Genomic DNA, 18,609 nt, shown 5'->3' with positions numbered 1-18,609 from the left:
TTGTAGGATGGAGAGCTTGGCCTGCTTGACCTAAAGCACCTAAACTGACATTTTGGATATATCTATCTAGTCGATTGTGGTTGGGGTAATGTGGCAAAGTGCACCTTTACAACAAATCTCTGCTTGTAAGGGACAACTGAAGTCCAAGCTGCCAATTGTTCTTTTTTATGTCTCACATCTTATCAACGTGTCTGTAGTGTGGACATACTGTACAGAAAATTACTCCCAAAAAGGACTAATCAACCTTCCACTTAGTTTTGCATTTTTATGTTTTAAATTCACCTGACAACAAAAATACAAACCTGCTCCACATTTGCTTTCTTCTCGCCTGCTCAATGTCTCTGTAACAGCTCTTCCAGCAGGTGCCATTTTAAGGATGTAATTGAATAAGTGCACCACTGTGTGACAGCAGAGCTCAGTGCTCAGAGGGTCCCTGGCACCCGAAGGGCTCAAACAGCCAAATATTACGGAGGCTGTTGCTGCACAGACACATTTGGCTTGATCTGATGTTCAGCTCCTTCTCCAACTCTCGTCTCTGTGGATTCGCACCTGTTCGGAGCATCGTTTTCTCTCTCGGCATCACAGGGACGCTGCACTCAGCCAACCCACCTGCATGTGAGTGCTTTTTGTTTTATTTACAATTATTACAATTTACAATAATGATCTATTACATACAATAATGGTCTTTGTCAAGAAAAATCAGCGAGTTTTTTTAGTAATCAGTTCAAAAATGCATGCTGTGTTGTTTCTCCACTGTCAGCTTGCAGCTTCATAGATTTGCAGGTGTACTGTTGGTCCATTGCAAACGTTCCTGAATAATGCATTCACACAATAGCAGTGCACAGAAGGCAGGTCTGAAATACACATTCAATTTCAGCAGGAAAACTGGGTGGAAAAAACAAGGAAAATGTGGGGAAATGTGTTGCTGATTTGCATTAATTAACTGTGAGGAAATGTTGAGAAAACCCATGTGATGAAGGTATTTCTAGTAATGATGTGCTGTGAGGTGTCACACACACTCCATGTCACCCCCAGCAGAGAATAAATAAGGCCTGGATAATCATCTCAGGTTGAGCACACCAAAGCGCCTGCTGCCTGTTATCCTGCTCCTCCACATGCGGGAGGCAGGGGGAAGAAAATTGTTTCTAAATAGTGCCATTGACTGAGCATGTGGAAGCACTGTCTTGGTGTTTGTTTGCTGTGTGCAACATAAATTCAGAGCGATGGATTCCAGTAAGAGGAATAATATTCACTGGTGGTCTGGTGTAAAGCTGTAATGAAAATGGGGGATTTAAGTTATAAAAATGTAATAAGAGGTAAACAAGCAACTGTATTAATATAGTAAGCATATTTTATGATGCGCATTTTATGTGATTAGATACGAATCAGTGACTGCACAGAGGGGATTTGGAGGCAGAACTTCTTTCGTCTGCTCTTTGTTTCTCTGGCAAGCATTGATGTGACCATAATTATCAAATTCATTACAAGCTAAAAAACACTTAAAATCCCACCCTCCAAGATTGCTCATACCTACAAACCTTTATATTTTAGTAGAACTTGTGAACTTTCCAAACATAAAACTCATTTCACGATGAATCACAAGGAAACTTGATTAAAATGCAATGGTGCAGTCATAAAAAAACAGCTGAATGTGGCTGCTTCAGAGAATCTTCGGCTGACAAAGATTATGTGAAATGCAACAAAATGTTTAATCTAAAGCTAGGACCATTAACTGAAACACGGATGACACTGGTGAAGGTTTGTGAATGGACATCAATTGTTGAATAGCACTGCTCTCAAAGGAACACAAAAGAGAATCTTCAAGGTGAGTCTGGTCCAAAAAAATGACTTCCAGCCAATCTCATTTTCCCTGTCAGAGAGCAGCATTTTCTCAGAGATGGAGGACACTTAACTGAGGCAGACAAGAAGAATATGATGGACAGAGCAGTGCCAGGTCACAGTGCTCCTTATTTTTGCTTTTTAGGGGATCGATCACAATGACTGCTTGCTGGATGTGCATCTTACAGTGTGACATCATTGTCACTACAGGACCAAATTTGCCTATTAATGGGACATTCCGTCCTTTTTTTTACCTGCTGGTGTTTATGGTTCCTCCGCTCTGTTACAGCTGTTTCTTACATGTGGTTACTGGTGACATTACACTTGTCTTTCCTCCCTGAACAAAGGATGATCAATGCTGCGCCACCCTGCCTGCAGCTCACGCAACACACTGACAGAGTAGGTTAGTAATGATGCAGTGTGAAGTGACTGATAGCTAAAGTACATGTGTCATTAATGGAAAATGACAGGCTCATTTTCTTTGCCATGCTGGTTTTCACAGCACATGACAGAGGTTTCAGGGGAGAGAGCAAGACTCCATTTTTAGGATTCTGACAATGTCATGCCCTTTCACTTCGATGTGCTACATCATTTGTTGTGGACTTGAAAAATAGAAGTCATATGTATGCAAAGTAATTTAATTGTCATTAAGCTATTATGTTCAGGCTTGAAACCTGACTAGAACATTCATTTGAGGGAGGAGAACTGACAAGTCTGAGCTCTTAATATGAGTAAAAAAAGAAGAGAAAAATGTTGATTGTTAAGACCAAGAACTGAAATTACTCTGTGTAACTACAGTATTGCTTAGTGCAGAATGCACTAAAAAAATACCTTTGGTTTCCTTATATTCATTCCCTCAATCAGAAAGAGTGCCTCATTATCTCCCTCAGTACAGTGTGTAATGTTCTTATCAAAATGGATGTATTTTCTGGCCAATCAACTAAAATATGGTCAATATTTTGACGGCATGATGGCACCAAAGGAAAAGTCAGTCAGTAAGATTCATCCTCTGTGAACCATGATTGTCATGAATGACAACATTTCATGGTAATCCATCTAATAGTTGTTGAGCTATATCAGTCTGAGCCAAAATGATGGACCAACCGACTGACTGACATAGTCAAAACACGAGCCACACCGTTAGCATGGCTGAAAATAGAACACAAGGGCATGTTTTCATGACAATGCTGTCTTGAACATAATCTCAGTGTGACTTGAATAGAAAAAAGTCCTCACACACAGCATCTCTTCTAGCTTTTATTCCTCATTAGCCACAAGAGCAACTCATTTCCATCTGCAGTCCCTGGGCAGGTGGAAGGAAACAATAGAACACAGAGCGAATCAGCTCCACTGTAAAAGGACCAACAACCTATTGATACCCACGCAGGAGTATGCACACATGCATGCACACACACACACACACACACACACACACACACACACACACACACACACACACACACACACACACACACACACACAACCGCAATAACACATTTCTTGGGAATAAACACTTCTGTCTCCCTCTGTGCTTTCTCTCTCTTCATCTCAGACGCATGGGCTGGGGATGGACAGTTTGATCCTGGGGGCTGGTGACACTCAAGTCCTGTTGAGATGTCCTTGAGTGGCAACACAAGCCAGTCTTCTCCTTCAATGACAGCTCTGCCTCTGTCCTTCGACAGCTCCACCTCTCCACGTTCTCCACCATGGGAGGAGGAGAGACTTACCAGTCATGAGTCTGTGCAGGAGTGGCCGCGCAACGAGACCCAGCTCCTCTCAGACCTCGCTGTTCTCAGGCATTATGACCAGTGCACAATGTCTCCTGTCCTCACAGCTTGTCTAGTTGTGTGGTACAGCATTACAATGGTGCTGGGGCTGCTGGGCAACATTGGCCTCATCTGCATTATCGCCCGTCGCAGAGAAAAAGTCAACGTCACCGCCATTTTCATCTGCAACCTCTCATTCTCTGACATTCTGGTGTGTGTCTTCTGCCTCCCCTTCACTGTCATATACACACTGATGGACCATTGGGTTTTTGGGTCTCTGTTATGCCGCCTGGTGCCGTTCATCCAGTGTGCGTCTGTGACTGTGTCTGTGTTGTCTCTGGTGTTCATCGCCCTGGAAAGACATCAGCTCATCATTAACCCCTCCGGGTGGAAACCAAGCGTTCCTCAGGCCTACATTGCGCTTGTTCTCATTTGGATTCTGGCCTGCTTCACCTCCTCACCTTTTTTGGCCTTTCAGCTCCTCACAAATGAGCCCTACGCCAATGTAATGCCAGTCCTGTCCCAGTCTCCGCTCCATCACCAAGCCTCTCCTCAGGCTTATCACAATGCATCTCAGCCTGTTTCCTACACATACAAAAACTCATCTGTGCTTCCAAATTCATACCGCTCCCTCTTTTCTTACATCCCTGCCTCTCCACATATGGAAGCCTGTCTGGAGCACTGGCCTTCCCCGCAGCACAGGCTTGCTTACACCACATGGCTTCTGCTGTTCCAGTACTGTGGTCCACTATTGCTGGTCCTGCTCTGTTATGTTCGAGTTTTTATGCGTCTTCGCCACCGCAAAGACATGCTGGACCGCACCAGAACCCCAGAGAGCCAGCGCATGACCCACAGCCGCCGGATCAACATCATGCTGGTTGCCCTCATCACAGCCTTTGCTCTTTGCTGGCTGCCCCTCACCACCTTCAATGTGGTGTCTGACTGGAACCAGGACGCTCTTCCCATCTGCCACCACAACCTGCTGTTCTCCCTCTGCCACCTGCTGGCCATGTCCTCCACCTGCATCAACCCCATTATCTACGGCTTCCTCAATTCCAACTTTCGGCAGGAGGTGAGAGAGGTGCTCCTGCACTGCCGCTGCAGGCCACTCGAGGAGGAGTGTGAGCATTTTCCCATGTCCACCGTGCACATGGAGGTGTCCCGCACCTCTGTGCCTCTTACCTGCAGGAGCAACTCTGTTTGACTTTAATGTTACAACCTAAAGGATACTGCTACAGTAGGATGTAATTGCATAAACTGTACAGGTATAGGACTAACTTCTGCTGTTTGTTCTCACTTAATAACAGTCCAACAGTTTTAAAAGTGGTTTGAAGTAAAACAGTTTTGTCAGTGGTTTGAAGTGAAGTGTGCAGTGCAGTGTTGGTTTATCGTATTCTGAAGTAATTCCTAACTACAGCATACAAGGAGTGTGTTGATGTAAAAAAACAAAACAAAAACAAAAGTGTTTCAAAAGCATGTGTCGTTTTAAACTAATCTGTTGCTGTGTCCCAATTAGATGCTTCAATTAGATGCTTCATCTCATACATAAGAGATCAACATATTTCAACTTTTATACCAACATGAAACGATCAAAAGGTTGCCTTGTTGGACATCAATTAAACAGTGAGAGCTACAGCCAATTAAAGTTATTTCAAATTAAACACAAAGCAAAGCACTTTTCTAAATGTTTTATACAAAGTATGTTAGGACAATACTCACAATGCAGACTGTATATTGTGATACTAGAGAGGCATAATAAATTCACAGCAGACATTTTGACTTGACAGAAGAGAAGCAGCACAGGTGTTACTAATAACATTAACAACGGCTCCGTTCCATTAAAGTGCCCCAGTAAGTGATGACAGTGTGACAGTGACCCAGCATAATACCAGGACCTTCAAACTGAAGCAGCTAAATGGAATTCAGCCATCATTATCATCATTACTATTTCTTACACCTGCTGTACTGACTGTGACATGTCAAGACGTCTTCAGTGAAAAAGGTCTATTTTGTTCTAAATACAAAACATATAGTACGTGTCTATGCTGCAGCCTTCACAGTTGCAATACTTCACTGAACTGAACAGCTGTGGTAGATGTTGAACCACAGTGTTAGACAGCACTCCCATCACAATCATCAAAGCACCAAATGCGAAAATATCTTTCAGAATATAATGATAAAAATGTTCATTCCTGCAGTAGAGATACAGAGACTTTTAGAAAGGAGCAATGATGCTGTTCTCAAGGCTTGTGTTGGACCAACACACTACAGCGTGACTTTCCTACATGTTGGTTTTTCATTTAATTTCTCATAGAACCGTATGTTGTACTGAAAAGTAACACAGATGCATTTTGTGATAATCTAGACGCACATGTTAAAAATTATTTATTTCATGAATGTGGTGCTGCTGTTGTATTTCTTACATTTTTACACATTGTAGATAGATTGACATTTTCACCTCTTTTGTATGTATGGCATTTGTGCTGTGAAATTGGTGCATGAGTTTCTAGAGCGAAGAAGAACAAAAGATGTGTTTTGTTCTGTGATTAATGTGACTTATATAACAGTTTCTAAGATTGTTGATTAGAAATTAGCTTTAGATGAGTTTAATAAAATCAGAAATTACATCAAATGTTTACATGTGGCTTTTAATGGATAATCAAATGTACATTAAAGGTGTTAGTCTACCAGTTGTACAGGGATGGGTGGTTATAGAGATGCATGAAGCTCTCAAATATCACTTGAGACCTGTACATACTAGTGTCTACCTATTTAATCGAAATGATTACTTATGATTGGTAGGCCAATGTAGTCATGTTCAGTATATGTTACTGGCTTAATAATCAAAATAAAGGGACTACCACGTGTGGCATATTACATTACAGGAACCAGATTTTTTTTAACTACTAACTCAAATGCCTTTTTCTCGTTTTTGGTATTAAAACGATAGAAAGTTTTCTCTTTGTTCCATGAGAAAAAACACAGAGACAAATTAAAATGAATCTTTCTTCCTTTCGTAGGTTAGAAGTTTTTCTTCTAAAACAATGTTGCTGTCCAACCTGTGAAGTCTGTCAAATGCATATTGCATATTGAATATGATTTGGCTGCAAAGACAATGAGATGTCTAAATTAATAGGTGACAAAAACTACAATTTTGAAATATTTTTGAGCTTAATGACCACCATTGAAAACCAGGCTGTGGTTTTGGCGGTAGTTTTGAAAGTGTGAACTGCACCTGGACACCAAAGAAATTGAAAATGTCTCCTTAAACTGTCTGCATGGTAATCATATATGCCATTTTAAATGTCACTTGATACACACTCCCATGGGTTTAACTTTTGTTTGAAACATGAACGGACTTAATGAAGATTGCTGACCATGGAGAATATGCTTCACGCCATCTTTCTTCCTAACAGCCTTCGATTGCCACAGCAATTTCCTTCATGGGATCAAAGAAGTACTTTATCTTTCTTTCAGAATCCAAACACCTGAGGCCTATAATCAACATGATTTTCACCATTTTTTTTAACCACAAAGTCTTTTTCAGACTTGTTTGTCAAAAGAGACAGAAAAAGTTGCAATAATACTTCGAAAAGATAAATTCCCTCACCAAAAGGAAAGGGCGAGGTTTAAAGTACACTTCTTAGGGCCCTTCTCAGAGACATTACCACGTTCCCTTTACCATCGCTTCTGGGTTGGAAATGACGTCTTTTACCTATCAGCCAATGGTGACCCTCTCTCCCAGAATGCATTGCATCACAAACTGCACGCGCCAACTATGCAGACTGAACGTTAGTTAACCCAGTTGTTGTTCAGAATTGCGAAATTTAAACCTCACTGCTGCGAAAAGTAACTGGACGGCAAGTACTAAAAATTACTGGTTGCTATCTGCATTCATGCTTTTGTTCTGCAAATAGCCAAAACACGTGTAATGCGTAAGTCATATTACTTCCGTAATATGCTGACAAGTTAGCCACACCATTGCTAAGGATAACCAAGTTAGTTAGCTCGCTAACTTAATAGCAAAAAGTAGCTTCAGCTAACGATAAAATATCACAAACATTAGCAAGGAAATAGACATTTACTGGCGTAAGTTGAAATCGCTGATATTTGATCAAAACATATACGCCTTGAGTATTGTTCGTTACACATTAACTAATGTTATATATCTGTAAGGTTACCTATGTTTTCATAACATCGTCCGCTTCACGGTTAACTTAGCTATATGGGTTTAGTAAGCTAACGTTAGCTAACTAACGTTAACACTACGCGTCGCGTCTCAATGATTGGATTTACAACAGACGAAAATACAAAAGCAGTGTGTTTTGAAATTGGATGTAGAGGTATCGTGTGGGCCGTACAGAGAAAAACAAAATCAGATTGTTTGGGGCTTGACTGCTGGTTACCAGTGCTTTATAGGTTGAAACATGTAGCAGTACACCTTTAGATGTGCAGCCTGTGTCTTCACTGGTTTTGCTATGATTGGTTTTACTATTTTTAACTGATGGTCAGCAGTGTGAGGAGATCACTTTGGGCTGTGGTAACTTCTGGATAATGTCATTATTTTCTACACATAGTCAGACTAACTGGTTATTTAGTTAGTCATAGATATAGTGGATCGACTGAAAATAATTCTGAATTGCAGCACTGATTGTGACATTGATTGACTGTCTTGTGCTCTTTGTTGCGATTGGTTTATTTGGCATTATTGGCAAGCAAGTGACTTCATATCTTGCGTTGTTAAAAAGGGTCACAGTGAGTAACATTCCTCTGGATTGTGAAAGCCGATCTTCCATCTCAGAAAATGTTTTTATTGGATTTGTGTAGGCGAGTCTTGGAGCTACAGAGGCCAGTAATGACCACAACCAACCTCTGTGCAGTACTTAAAGGTATTGTACATCATCTTAGTTTTATTATAATTAATTTAGGCTAAATTTTATGGTCTGTTGTTTATGACTTTGTCCATTGTGTCGCAGATGTCGTTGCCTATGTTGATGTGTGGTCATCAGACAAAACAGCAAACTATTCAAAACCATTCGTTCAGCAGCTGCAGGAAATGGGAGCTCAGGTGAGACCACAAGGAATAAACACATTTGCACTATATTTTATACAATTCAATTCAATTCAATTCAATTCAATTCAATTCAATATTCCTTTATTAGTTCCGCAAGGGGAAATTCCAGATTCACTGTATTTAAATTATAATTCACTGTATTTACAGTAGAGTTTTACATCATCGAAGAAGGCCTATGGCCAAAACACATTATGACATTTTAGTTAAACGTAAAGCTCTGCAGTCATTGCTTGCTTTGACGGTGTGCCACCTTTTTTTAAACTTTTGAACTGATTTGTATTTTTGAAATTGAGTTCCCACTTGTTACACACACTTGCAACCTTTTTTGATTACACGTGCATTCTTTCCAAAGCCAAAATGCCTTTTCTTTTCCAGGTATCAAAAACATTCAATAAACAAGTGACACATGTAGTCTTCAACAATGGGCATCTGGCTACGTGGAGGAAAGCCAAGAAAAGTGATGTGCGGCTGGTCTCAGTTCTCTGGGTTGGCAGGTAAGAATAAGACTGAGAACTGTGTACTCTTTTAACTTCAACATTTCTATGATATTTTGATTGTGTTGTTAGGAAATTTTGCAAGATGTTGTTGTCAATCATTTCTGAAATCTCTTAATGTGGCATATTTTTGGTGAAATGGTGTCCAGGTGTTACAACGACGGTGTGCATGTGGATGAGGAGTTGTATCCAGCCATAGATGAAACCAATCCAGTGTTGAAGAACAAGAAAGTGAGTAGAGTAAGATTTACATGTCAAGTTTATTTTGGTGTCACAGTTTAAGATCTCATTGTAAATCAGTGTTGGGCCACTGTTTGCCAAGCCATATATTGTGCTGATTTTGGGTCACTGACCGAGGTCTGTTCCTCACCTTTTCAGAATCTGTAAACAAGGTGTCAGGTTGTCCTATCTTTAATGTTGACACATAATAAATGCAAAAGTCTGTCCTTAAAGCTCATTATATTGGGGTGTCCCAGTAGCTCCCCTGGTAGCATGCATACCCTGCATCGAGGATGAGGGTGTCCCCACCACAGAGGCCTGGGCTAGATTTCAGCCAGATTCCCCTACACCTCACGATATGATTATAAAACAATTATCGATGCATTGTTGTCATACACGATTTACTTATTGTCACCGTATCACTCCTTGCTACTTTTTAAAAAACGTAGTGTATTTTTTATTTTGTAATTGAAATAAACAGATTTTTTGCCTTTGAAAAGTATTCAAACATGCATTTATCTACTTCCTGTTCAAAATATTTTTTGTATGTGATTCACATAGCATCGTTGCATGCAGCCAAAAGATTCTCCCGAGAAGACACCTGAAAATGACAGACGCATGAGGAAAAAATTAGACAAGATGATGAAAGACATAGCACCAAAACAACCTCTGGGTGAGAGATTATTACAACTTATAGAAATTTTAAAAATCAAGTGATGTAGTTTGTCATTTCACAATAATTTTTATCCACAGTTACAGATGTGTCACCCATCATCATTGATGAAGAGAATGGAATTGTCTATAGCCCTGCGTTGAAAAGATCAGATTACATGGCACAGCGTTTGAAAGACATGAAAGAGAAACGGGAAAACCTCTCACCAACAGGTATGTGCAGCAACAGATGTACAGGCTGATGAACTGACAATATTTCAGCACTTCTCAAACACCAGAAATTTACATATTTCAAATGTCACTGTCTTTCAGCTTCACAGATGGTTGAATCCTGCTCACCCACTGGGCTGAAACCTTCCCTTGGGAGCACACCCACTGTCCTCAAATTAATGTGTAAGAAAATATAGTGTGATATTCTTGTTACTAATGAAAAGATGTTGAAATCCAAGGTAGCTCTTATATACACGTGTGTGTGTGTGTGTGTGTGTGTGTGTGTGTGTGTGTGTGTGTGTGTGTGTGTGTGTGTGTGTGTGTGTGTGTGTGTGTGTAAGGAAGTGAAACAGTAATAAAAAACATTAAAAAACACTTGAATAAAAATAGAAATTAGTATCCTGAGTCATAGCGATTTATAATGCATGGTATACATGGTAAGCAAAAAGTTATGGTGAGCTGTCTTGTATTTGTATGTATTTTTCTCAAGTATACTGTTTGTTCTGTTTCCGTGTGTGTGTGGCCCCTGTGTCACTTGAGTGTTTTTCATGCAGCCAGCTGTTTCAAGCCCCCTTTTAAAAAATCTACGAGAGACAGTCACTGGCAGAAACAGAACAACATTGGCACCCCATTGGAGTCTACTGAATAAGCAGTAATTACTTGTGTTTTGCCCTCATTTGCTCTGGCAGCTCTGAAGAAAAATAGTACATTACATTACATTCATTTGGCAGATGCTTTTGTTTCAAGCAAGAGCTAGATATCAGCCAAAATCCCCTTTAAACAAATAACTTAAAGCATGCTCAGTGCTACTGCTGCAATATTTGCCAATTCCAGGTTCCTCGCTGTTTGAGTTTGCACCACCACCACAGTGTTGTCAATGGTGAGGGGATCCTTTCACCCGGAAGAACACAGGCTCAAAGTTGACATCCACTCCGAGATGTCAGCAGCAATGTGTGGCTCCACCCGAGTGTCAGATGGGAGGAATGCCAAGAATAGCTAGGTGTCTTTGGCATTGCAGGGGTAGGAGAAGCCATGCGAGTGTGTGACAGCACCATGTGTCATTGTCCCTCTTCTCTTTAACTTGCCTTATGAGCAGCTCTCTTCATCGTCCTGGAAACCTTTGCTCTCCACAACGTGAAGTGGGAGCAGCTGCCTGTGGTTTTATGTAGTGAGAGTCCTTGAGAGCCATTGCAAATCTGGCTCAATATGCTGACAAAGAAAAACAAAAAAGATGCATAAAACTAATTATAGTATTTTTTTTTTCCATAATACAGATGACCAGTCGGATGATGATTCCAGTGCTACTGTTGCTGAACCATCTTACTCACCTGATAAGGAAGAAGGGAGAACACGGCGTGATGTTACTGACCATGGCCATCTTGAACAACCCCACACCAAAGGCTCTGAGAAGCCCTGGCTGTCACCCTGCCGTGATGTGCAAAAACAGATTTCAAGTCCTTTGAAATGTCCTGACTTCAGTGACAAGGAGGTCGGAGACGGGAATAAACCAAAAAAGTTAAGAAGGGCCTCAGTCAGAAAAAAGCCAGCAGAGAAACACAAACCTGTAGGTTTATTAGAAAGCCCTTGCGAAGATTGGGGACCTGACGACAGCGAGAACTTTCAGAAAGAGAAAAGGCGATCAAAGATAAAATCGTCGAGCCTGTCGCCGAACACATCTGAAAAGGGAAAGCGAAAAATTAAAGCAGCTAAATCTTTTACAGAGCCTGAGACCCATCCCCCCCCCCATACTGTGAACTCTTCTAGTTGCTTCTCGTCCCCAGCCAGAGTTGATGATGCTACATTTGAACTGTCAAAACAAACTTCTACTTCATCGCGGGAAATGCAATGGAAAACACCCAAACGAGCCAGACTGTCACTTTCTGCCTTGGTACGATCTTTCACTCCATCTGCTGACACTAAAAGTTCCGCCGCAGGTTCCACTGATGGAGATGAAAATGTGTTCGAGGACTATTTCTCCCCCTCTAACTGTCACAAGAAATCAAAAAGGCCTCTTTTGCCTAATCTACCTGTGGAGAGCGACATTCAGATTCCTTTTGAGTTGGGCTCTGGCCCCAAGAAGAGGAAACAAAGACGTGAAAGCATTGCGTCTGAAACTAACAGCAAAAAGAGGAAGAAACTGGAAAAACATCAGACAGGCAAAAAAAGCCATCAGCAGTCTGATGCAAGCAGTGAGCCTCAAAGTCATGCACAACAGGATCGTAAAGAATCTCTGCCTGCCTTGGATACTCAAAGTGCCAATGTAACAGTCGTGACTAAGAGGCGAAGACAAAGCACCTTGCCGTTTACATGTACCCCTACAGCAAGTGGTGCGGCAAGAACATCTGAATCAGTACACACAACAACGTTAGCAGAGGCGAACACAGTGCCAGAGCTGCAGAAAAACACTGATGTCAATATCCTTTCTCATACCTTGGAAAGTGAGTAGTGAGACTGCCACAGTTTAGAATGGACCCAGTAATCAGATTTCCTTCCTATCGTCTTCATTATTATGAACTGAACAAAACAAAACGTTACTAATGGTGTTTGAACTTTCACACTGGTGGAGGTTTAATGGTGTGTTGTCCCTGGGTCATGTGAATGGTTTGCCACATAGTTATTCTTTCAGGGAAAACTTGAATCTTGGATTAGTGAATGGTTCCCTCCAGCTAGTTTCCTGAAGTTGAATTTTCGTTACTGGATGTCACTTTTTAAAAATAATAAAGAAATTATTTAAACTTAAAAACATGAGGCCTTTGTATGTGAATATTCTCTTAATCTGTACACCTGTCTTTAAAAGGCCTGATTCGTAATTGAGATCATACATTTTAGACATACATACACATGTAATATATGTGTGCATGTCTGTATGTACACTTTAGGTGAATTGGGAGCTCTATTTGCTCGTAGGTGTGTATCTGTCTGTCAGTATGTGATAGACTGGTGACCTGTCCAGGGGCTTCCTTGCATCTCGCCCAACACATGCTGAGACCTGACCCCCAAGACCCTGAAGAGGATAAGTAGTTGTGAAGCTGGACAGAATTACACACGGACAGTCTGCATAATGTGTTTCCCAGCCGATCGTGACTGAAATCTAAAGCTTTTTTACTGATATGATCAAATCTTAGAAGTGTCAGAAAACATTAACAGGTCAGATTTTAATGTCAGTCCGTGTATTGGACGACTCGCTGATTTGAGCAGAGCAAATGTTTTGAATTTTGGTGGTAATCAGGCCCCTTTAATGACATTTAATCAAAGATTGTACCTTTCATTGGAGCTACTGATAAAAGTATTTAAGCCAAGTACATTCAACATTTTATTGAAAAGGTGAAGATTTGAGTTTACATCTCAGTCAACTTTAGTCTTTAAAATAATAAGTTTATTTAATTTCCAACAGGTTGAAGTGAATATGTTGTATATCTGGTGGTGGTGACGTGGTAGCAAGTGGTTTGGAAATGTTGCAGTTTGCAATTTGATGTTACAGTTTCCAGCCAGGTGTAAATGGAGCAGAGCAGAGATGGATGAACATGAATGCACACACACACATGCAAACAGTTCCTGCTGTGCGATAGCTTCAGTGACACCCCCCACACACTGTTTTCAATTGTTTTTCTTGTTTTCAAATATAGGTAGAGCGAATGAATGTACGGTGGCAGCTGGTTTAACAGAGATCTCCTCTGAAGGCGAAGAACATCACAATAAACAAGTCAGCTTGAGTCCTCAGAAAATGGTGAACACAACAAAGGTAAGAGGCTTTTCATGTTTAACTGAATGAAATGAATTATGCAACCACGTAATGTCGTCTCAGTTATGGTAATTTCACTTGAAGGCTTTTTTGCACTAAATCAAAGTTTTCCTAGAAAAAAATGCATGGAGATGGAACATTTTTTACAGTGTTGATGGGGAAAAAATTGGAGTGGGACTGTAAAAACAGGATGTAACGTGTATTAAATCACCAGTGCGAGGCTTAGCGGTTCATTAGAAATACTGCTGTTACATGGCATGGTGCAGTTTTAGTTAGATATCTCCAATTTGCTCATTCGTAATTCCTTTGTTCACTTTTGTGGTTTAGACAGGTGAAAATTGATGACACATTTTCCTCATTGTAGTGGAATCCTTACTTCCAGCCAGTCTGAACTTCGCACAGTGCATGTTTATCTTCCTTCATCACAGAAATACAGAGTAGTGAACATGGTGCAAAAAATCTGCATCGAGTTTGATGCATTTTCCTGTTTTCTTCACTCTCTTGTTTACTTGAGCTCCGACTTTATTTATCTTCCAAAACTATTGCAGCTGCAGAATATGACAAAATCCTATGACAATATAGGAAGCTTAGGAAGTAAAGTAAACACGAGGAGGGTGTGTGTTATTCCTTTTTAAGTATTTCCTCCATAAGGTCATACACTTCCATATCTGTAGGCGTTTGACGCATCTAGCCAAAAGGTTCTGTCTGGTCCTGGGGGCTTCCTGTGTTTTTGCCTCTGTGATGGTAGTGTACAACTTCCTTGCTTGTGAAATGCACCTGGGCTCTGTTTTCGTTACACTGGTAACCTCAACAAGCTGTGGCTGAAACAAGCCAAACACGACGTCATCTCCCCCAGGGATCTGTTATGGTTTGACTTTATTGTAGCCTGATCACAGCGATGTTTTAGTTGTTCTCTTAGTTCTGCAATAGATAATAGATGAACGTCCAAACATGAGGCAGTGATGATAAACAAAGCCATCCGGCATAAGTACTCGAAGGTCACACCTGCATGGCTCAGCAGTCTTTGAAAGTGCAGATAGTGAATGATGATGTATGTGCTGTTTCTGTTGAGCCTGTTCAAAGAAAGTCATTCTGAAGCTCTAGAAAAATCTTCAAGTTATATGTGTTGAATACAAACAAGTAACAGAATTGTTTAGGCCCATTTTGTTCATTCAGTGGTCTGGGAGATGTACGTCATCCACCTTTTCCTCTCCTCACGATTCCTACCTCTTTTTGCTGTCAATTATCTATTAAAGATACACTTGTTTGAAAAATCATCTTCAGGGTCCCCAGTGTCTCCTGTTTGAGCTGTGGTTACCCAGCACTCTATCTGTATTCATGTCATCTCCCTCCTGTCAGTTCTATAATAAATGCATGAAAATGCTTTGAAATATAATTTCTATAAATGTGTGCCTCAAAATCTAATGAGCTTTGGTTTCAAGGTGAACTGTGTGTTTTTATGCATCAATTTAAGATTCTTTCAGTAATCGCCAAGAGTCACAAGAAGGTGCTTTGACTGTGTTCACATGTTAACTGATATGTATGTATGTATGTATGTATGAACCCATCGTATTTTTCAGTCGTTGCTTTTGTCAAGTGTGCTTCAGTTGTGGCAATCTGGTATTTTTACTGTCGTAGCTGTATCTCAGTTCTTAAAGAGGGCCACAGTCCTCACCTCCATTTGATTTTCTGAATATCATTATAACGAGTGCAGAGTAGCAGCCCTCAAGGAGACGTAGTCATACAGTGAAGAATTTCCTTCATTTGTGCCAGGAGGGCTTGTGCTCGCAGGCTGTGCTGCAGTTCACACCAGCTCTTTGTCAGAGGCTCTTTATGTGAAACTCATTCTTCAGTACTTGTTTTCTTGTGCTGCTGCCAGAACATGTCCACTGCATAAGATAAGTCAAAGTCTCCACTGAGGAACCTTCAGAATTGCTGCCCATGTTTTGAGTTGTTCGACTTAATTTGAAAGAGCTCAAAATGAGCTGATTGTTCTGGTCACCTCTTGGTGGTCCTGGGTGGTAGCCCTGTTGTGGATCATTAACAAACTGGAATATCAGAACACCTCCCTTTGAAGAAAACCTCTGTCAGTACAACTGAGGAGGAGTAGTCGTTGGGTGATAAGTTTCTTATCAGGTATAATGTGATGCTTGACTGGAGTGGGTTGGGCTGGTGCAGCATTTTGGCACCGCTGTGTTCAGCAGGCCTTAACCCCTGACTTTCAGCTGGGGGACCAGATATCAGAGTGTGGCAGGAAAGGGCCCGGTGGTCCTGTCTGTAACTGCCGCTCAGGTGTTTGTGTTGATGATAGCTTGCTGTATTGGGGTCAAAGTACGAGGCTGGATGGACCACAGTCGTCAGGTTACAAATTTACAGTTCCGTTCCAGTGGCGCGGAATATGTTTGTCTCTACTCATGGCCTTGGTGTTTGATTTCCTTTTTGGTCTCTATGCAGCTTTATATCTGGCAGGGTTATTCAAAGTGCACAGGCTGTCTGGCTGGTGAATAATGGTCCTTTTACCTGTTCAGTGCTGTATCACTAGACAAACCAGCTCACGGTATGTAACACCTAAAGATACATAACATGCATTCAGCTTTCTTGTATCTTTGAGACCTGCACTATAGCTCTACTTATATTTCATTTTTTGCCAAGTATGTGAATATTGTGACGCAACGCAATGTGTGGTTTCTAGATCACACAGTGAGACTTCAAACTACTCCCCAAAAATATGATACGTTTGAAAGCACTGGGCGTTGAATGTTTGTTTAAGAAAAATGTTTTGTCTTTGTTTCAGGCTATAAGAACATTGGTCATGACAAGCATGCCCACTGAGTAAGTACCTCGAACATTTAAAACTCTTCGTCTTAAGCCTCAAAGACTTTTAATGCAGAAGAAGATGTCTTTAATGGTTTGTTTGGATGCTTTCTACCCTGTGTGCCTCTTGTAGGAAGCAGCATATAGTGGGTCAGGTGGTGAAATCACTGGGTGGTTTTTCAATCGTTGACCGAGTTTGTGAGAGCACAACTCACGTGGTGTCTTGGGGTCACCGGCGGACTCTCAATATTCTGTTGGGCATAGCTCGTGGCTGCTGGATCCTCTCGTTTGAATGGGTATGTCATTTGTGCATGTTTCACAGCTTATGTGATATTATTTAAAGCGACGATGAAGTGTTCCACTATCTTTTATTTCTGTTTGTCCCGATTAAGATTCTCTGGTGTTTGGAGCAAAGGCAGTGGATTCCAGAGGAACCATACGAACTTTCAGACCAGTTTCCTGCAGCACAGGTGAGTACCACTACTTGTACAAGTAAAAGAGTCCGCTATTGTAAGCTAGGTAGTTAATGCCTTTGCCTGTGTATCAAAAGAACACAGAAGCCCCTAAATGGATTTTTTTTTATTTTGCCGTACAATTTTAGCATTATTACTGATATGTAATACAGACAAAAACATGTAAACTGTTACACTCGGTTTAAATTCCTTCAGTTTATACATTTTTTCTGTATAGAAATCATTTTCTCAATATAAATCATCTGCTCTGTGTAAATCATCTTTGCGACACTCCTTTCTGACACTCCAAACTAATAAATGCTCGTAAAACCAAAGCCGAGGAAGTTGGACGGAAACCTGCTAATTTTTATTGCCAGTCATCCATTTTCAGTGCGCTTGTTTTTCCTGAAGCATCCTGTGTGAAATGTGAATGTTGCCTCTTCCTGAACTCGTCATTCATGAATCACTGTCCCCTCCTGCCTCTGCCAGGGAAGACATATGGTCTTGATGCAGACAAATGTCGACACATTTCCTCTTAAAGTTACATGATGTCTTTTGTTGTGACAGACATGAAGTATTTCGATGTCCCCACGGCTGTTAATCATTCCTTTACTCTTATGGACACATCCAGTGTTTGGCAAACTAAATGCTTCCCTCTTTTTGCTCAGTCCTCAGCTCTGTCCTGTGGAGCCTCATGTTGCCTTCAGCTCCTGTCAGTATTAGTGATAGAAAGTGATTTTAGGAGTGATGGACATTGTCTGAACAGACATTTTTCACAATAAATTGCATCCACATCTCTTGCATATCTTGTAGTGTACAATCATGTCATGAAAATAAATGATGCGTAATCTCACTGAATTGACAGTAAGATCAAAAGACTGAAGCCTACGTGTCACATGATGAGGCCAGTATGTGAAGCGGTGTTTAACTTTAGCTCAACTCTTTGTGACTGTGATGGTTTTGCTGTAACTATGCCTTTATGTCTCTGAAATAGATCATTGTGGGAAATCCAACACATTGCTTTATGGCTATATTGGATTTACATGATATTTATATTCATCCGATGAAGTACTGTACCGCTATTGGGTCATATCATTTAATTAGCCAAAAACGACATTCCCACCTGCTAATAATAATAATAATAATAATAATAATAATAATAATAATAATAGTTTTTACCAGAAAACTGACTGTCAAGACATGTTGGTAGTGCAATAGGAAATTAAATATACTGTGATAGATTATTTTATCCATGTTATCCACTATTAGCTCTACTGAGATCTACTATCTGAGATTCAGGAATTAAGTTTAAAATCCATAAAACTAA

General features: G+C 40.7%; 2 protein-coding genes across 4 annotated transcripts in view; both read left to right on the top strand.

The window, feature by feature from the left end:
- Positions 1-424: 424 nt before the first annotated feature.
- Positions 425-6,486, top strand: LOC139341257 (neuropeptide Y receptor type 4-2-like). Its single transcript, XM_070977673.1, has 2 exons — positions 425-615; positions 3,392-6,486. Exon 2 carries the CDS (start codon positions 3,454-3,456, stop codon positions 4,807-4,809), a length of 1,356 nt encoding a protein of 451 aa, XP_070833774.1. The 5' UTR covers positions 425-615; positions 3,392-3,453; the 3' UTR covers positions 4,810-6,486.
- An 862-nt stretch (positions 6,487-7,348) lies between these two features.
- mcph1 (microcephalin 1) overlaps positions 7,349-18,609 on the top strand; it is a 28,728-nt gene continuing 17,467 nt past the window's right edge. The window contains exons 1-13 of one of the 3 annotated variants that reach the window (XM_070977302.1): positions 7,349-7,465; positions 8,433-8,494; positions 8,582-8,673; positions 9,055-9,173; positions 9,323-9,404; positions 9,954-10,065; positions 10,146-10,277; positions 10,377-10,457; positions 11,549-12,712; positions 13,901-14,016; positions 16,811-16,848; positions 16,964-17,126; positions 17,223-17,300. In XM_070977302.1, coding sequence (XP_070833403.1) covers positions 8,461-8,494; positions 8,582-8,673; positions 9,055-9,173; positions 9,323-9,404; positions 9,954-10,065; positions 10,146-10,277; positions 10,377-10,457; positions 11,549-12,712; positions 13,901-14,016; positions 16,811-16,848; positions 16,964-17,126; positions 17,223-17,300 — 2,211 coding nt within the window. In that variant the 5' untranslated portion in view covers positions 7,349-7,465; positions 8,433-8,460. Of the gene's footprint in view, positions 7,466-7,568; positions 7,695-8,432; positions 8,495-8,581; positions 8,674-9,054; positions 9,174-9,322; positions 9,405-9,953; positions 10,066-10,145; positions 10,278-10,376; positions 10,458-11,548; positions 12,713-13,900; positions 14,017-16,810; positions 16,849-16,963; positions 17,127-17,222; positions 17,301-18,609 lie in introns of those variants that run through there. The other 2 variants (XM_070977304.1, XM_070977303.1) reach the window with 2 other exon arrangements.

Source organism: Chaetodon trifascialis, chromosome 13 (genome assembly GCF_039877785.1).
Source record: "Chaetodon trifascialis isolate fChaTrf1 chromosome 13, fChaTrf1.hap1, whole genome shotgun sequence".
Lineage (NCBI taxonomy): Eukaryota > Metazoa > Chordata > Actinopteri > Chaetodontiformes > Chaetodontidae > Chaetodon > Chaetodon trifascialis.
Note: the sequence above shows the minus strand (reverse complement) of the source record. Positions and strands in the feature narration are given on the sequence as shown.